The 3,377-nt window shown below is 32.9% G+C and overlaps 1 protein-coding gene across 4 annotated transcripts in view; it reads left to right on the forward strand.

The window, feature by feature from the left end:
• LOC106867904 (calcium uniporter protein, mitochondrial) overlaps positions 1-3,377 on the forward strand; it is a 168,744-nt gene that overhangs the window by 92,660 nt on the left and 72,707 nt on the right. For all 4 annotated transcript variants that reach the window (XM_052973982.1, XM_052973977.1, XM_052973989.1 and 1 more), the window contains exon 3: positions 3,007-3,177. In XM_052973982.1, coding sequence (XP_052829942.1) covers positions 3,007-3,177 — 171 coding nt within the window. The remainder of the gene's footprint in view (positions 1-3,006; positions 3,178-3,377) is intronic.

The raw sequence follows: 3,377 nt of genomic DNA on the forward strand, positions 1-3,377 counted from the left end.
TATATATATATATATATATATATATATATATATATATATACATATATATACATACATATATATATCAATGTGTGTGTGCTTTGTGCCTGTTTGTCCCCCGCCCCACCACTTAACCAGTATTGGTTTGTTTGCATCCCTCTAACTTAGTGATTTGACAAAAGAGAATGATTAAATAATTACCAGATCAAGAAAAAAAAAGCAAGTACTGGTGTCAATTCACTGCCAACATCCTTGCTCACCGATCAAGTGTGTGCAGGCAGTTCCACTGTGATACCAGCATAGGAAGGGATTGACTCGTACCCAATAAATGTAAAAAGTCTTGAGTAACATGAGATGTTATATTTACCCAGATGACCAAGGAAAGGAATAACAATTAGAACTTCTTGCAAACAGGACATGATGATGCCAGATGACTAATTCGACCGTTCATGTGTTTATTTTGATAATCTAATGCCTGAAAGAGACAAGCTTCTAGTAGAGGCCTGCAAAACTTTGTTGCTTGGAGCTGAATCAAACTGTTTTAAATATCTAGACAAACAGGCAGAGAAATGTCTGTATGGATGGCTGTATCTATTAGCTGTGTGGTTCAAAATTTCACATAGTTTGGAGTTGATTTCCTCTTCACGGATGCTGTTGTTCTAATCTCCTTATCATAGTGCGTGCATAGTCCCCCTGTCTTGGTAGGTGACCACTGGTTCTAAATGACTTATTAAAGTTCATACAAATGACAAATAGTGTTGTTTATTTACAATCATCCATGAAAGCATGGCCAAGTTGTTGTTTGAGAGATGAGAGGAAATATTTGCTTAGAAACAGTTGAGGGTTGGCAACAAAATGACCACCCAGCTTTAGAAAATTCTCTCCTAATAAAGTCTTGTCTGACCTGTGTTGGCATGGAAAAGTATGCATTAAAGTGGTGGTGGTGGTGCGTTTGTGCCCAGATTCATTTCTTTCTACACAGCTACGTTTGTTGTTCAGCAGTTTGACATATGAAAGAGTTAGTGGAATAAAGAATTTTATTTAATAGAGATGGTTGGCATTAGGAAAGGCCTCTGACTCTAGAATTCTATGGGAAGAAGCTCATTCAGTTTTCTTAGTATGACCATAAATTACATTTACGATTTGAAAAATTCAGAAACAGAAATCTAAGGCTAACTCTGCCGGTTGTGTGTGAGAGCAATGGAGCCTACGTGCAAGGGTTTTTGATATTTCTAATAATGGAACCTGGTGTAGCCATCTGGTTCACCAGTCTCAGTCAAATCGTCCAACCCATGCTTGCATGGAAAGCGGACGTTAATCGATGATGATGACTTTGTTTGCCTATAAATTTTGCTGAGTTATCTTTTTTCCTTTCTTTTTCTGAATTTTTCAAATTGTAACAGTAATTCATGGATAGCCTGTATTAGTAGAGACCTGCTTAAAATTACTAGAACTCTAATTTAGGAAGACCTACTCCATAGATGGAGATAAACATCTCCAGTGTTGTCATCTGAAGAAACATGGGTGTTTGTAACTGTTTTCTGCATTGAAAAGGATGAGTTTTATGTAATACTGTTGCAAACATTTCAGTGTTACCCTCTGTTTATTTGTTGCTGCTGCTGCTGTGTATTTCACTTTCTCCTTGTTGATTGGCTGCAGATATACCTTCAGGTACAATCTTTCAGCTGCCTCTGTTTTCCTATGCAAAATATTGAACTAAAATCAGTTGATTTATTCTCAAAATGGCTGATTTTTTTTCTTTTGTTTTTATTGCATAATGTTCCAGTTTGTATGACATCAGATTAATCATACCAATTTTAAAATTGGTTATAAATGTTTAAATATGTCAACCTTTTAATTACATAAAACTGCTAACTTGCAATTGAGGATTAAATTTTAGAGCAATTAATTTCAATCAAAACAGTTTTATCTCAAGACTTCTGCATATTGATAAGTCTTCCAGAACCATGTCTATAATTTCAATGTTATTGACTGCTAAAACCATGAACTTTGTCCTTTAGTAACAAAAGGAATTGACTAAAATATCAAAGAATGACAAGTTAAGATTACAAAAACATTTTTTTTTAATGTATTTTTGTTTCTCTCTCTATAAAATGGAGATTATTGACTGGTTGCTTTCTATGAAATAGAAAATAGTTCTTAGGTTACAGTGTTCAGTTAGAAATATCAATAGTAAATGGTAAATGGTGAGTTGGAACATATTTCAAATTTGTTATTGGAATGTTATTTTGTTTAGACATAGTATTCGGTTCATTCTTTGCTCTGTGGTCTGGTACTTGTTTGTTCAGTGACAAGGTTAGGCTTCTTGTCAAAAATTATTGCTACAAAACTTTAATGAATGTCATTTTTTTTCTCTTCTACTTGAGAACTCCATTTTAAAGAAAGCAAAAGGTTTTATTGTTTAGATTTCACAGAATAACCCTTTTCAAATATATTCTTGGTAGTTTTATGTATTAAAACTATTCCTTATAATACTAACTCACCTGAGACTCTCCTAGTTCTATGATAGAAACTTTCTGTTTCAGAGAAATCAAAATCAAAACCGTTCATTAAGTTATCATGTGGATTTCTTCCATACACCAGTTACTAATGGCAAAGATATTTTACTAAATTCCTCGTTATTTTCAGATAGAAACAGAAGTTGTGTATTTCAACAGAAATTTAATAACAAAAAAAGTTAACAAAAATGTCTGCATTTTCAAAATATATGATTATTGCTTCTTTATGCATATTTGTTATTTAATAAAATATTTGAAAAACTTTCAAACCATTTTCTGCAGGTTTTCATCAACTTGCTATTTTATTAATTTTTATCAAGAAATTGATTGCTAATGCCAATAAAAATATTGAAATACTTCATCAGTGAATCAATCAGAAATGTATCTTCTTTGCAAAGGGAAGTGAGATCTGGAGGGAAAATGAAGTAAATGGTTTTAGGTTTTTTGTCTAAAAAGAAACCAGCTGCAATATATTACTATTTAACAAATCTTTCTCTGTTTTTTCCAGATGCAAGTTTGCGGTATAGAGACGGCTTACCTGTATTTTCAGTGCCTTTACCTTCCCGTCAAGAGACGTGTGAATTTGTTTTAAAACCAATATCACATACTGTGGGAGATTTTTTTAACTTTATGAAAGAAGAAGATCATGGTATTGATAATATATCGATATATACAAAAGGTAACTTTTGGTCTCCGTTGCTTTTTTCATTCTTTCTCTTTGTAAACACAGTGTTCCATTTGCACATTACTCCTGCTCTTCACATTTGCCAAAATTGGCCCAAAATTTCCACTTTGAATAAATGCCAGCATGATTACTGTAGTGGAATTATTATGGCAGTGAAATTGGCACAAATTGTTTTAACACATGTTAAAAGTTGA

This window comes from Octopus bimaculoides, chromosome 1, assembly GCF_001194135.2.
Source record: "Octopus bimaculoides isolate UCB-OBI-ISO-001 chromosome 1, ASM119413v2, whole genome shotgun sequence".
Taxonomy (NCBI): Eukaryota; Metazoa; Mollusca; class Cephalopoda; order Octopoda; family Octopodidae; genus Octopus; species Octopus bimaculoides.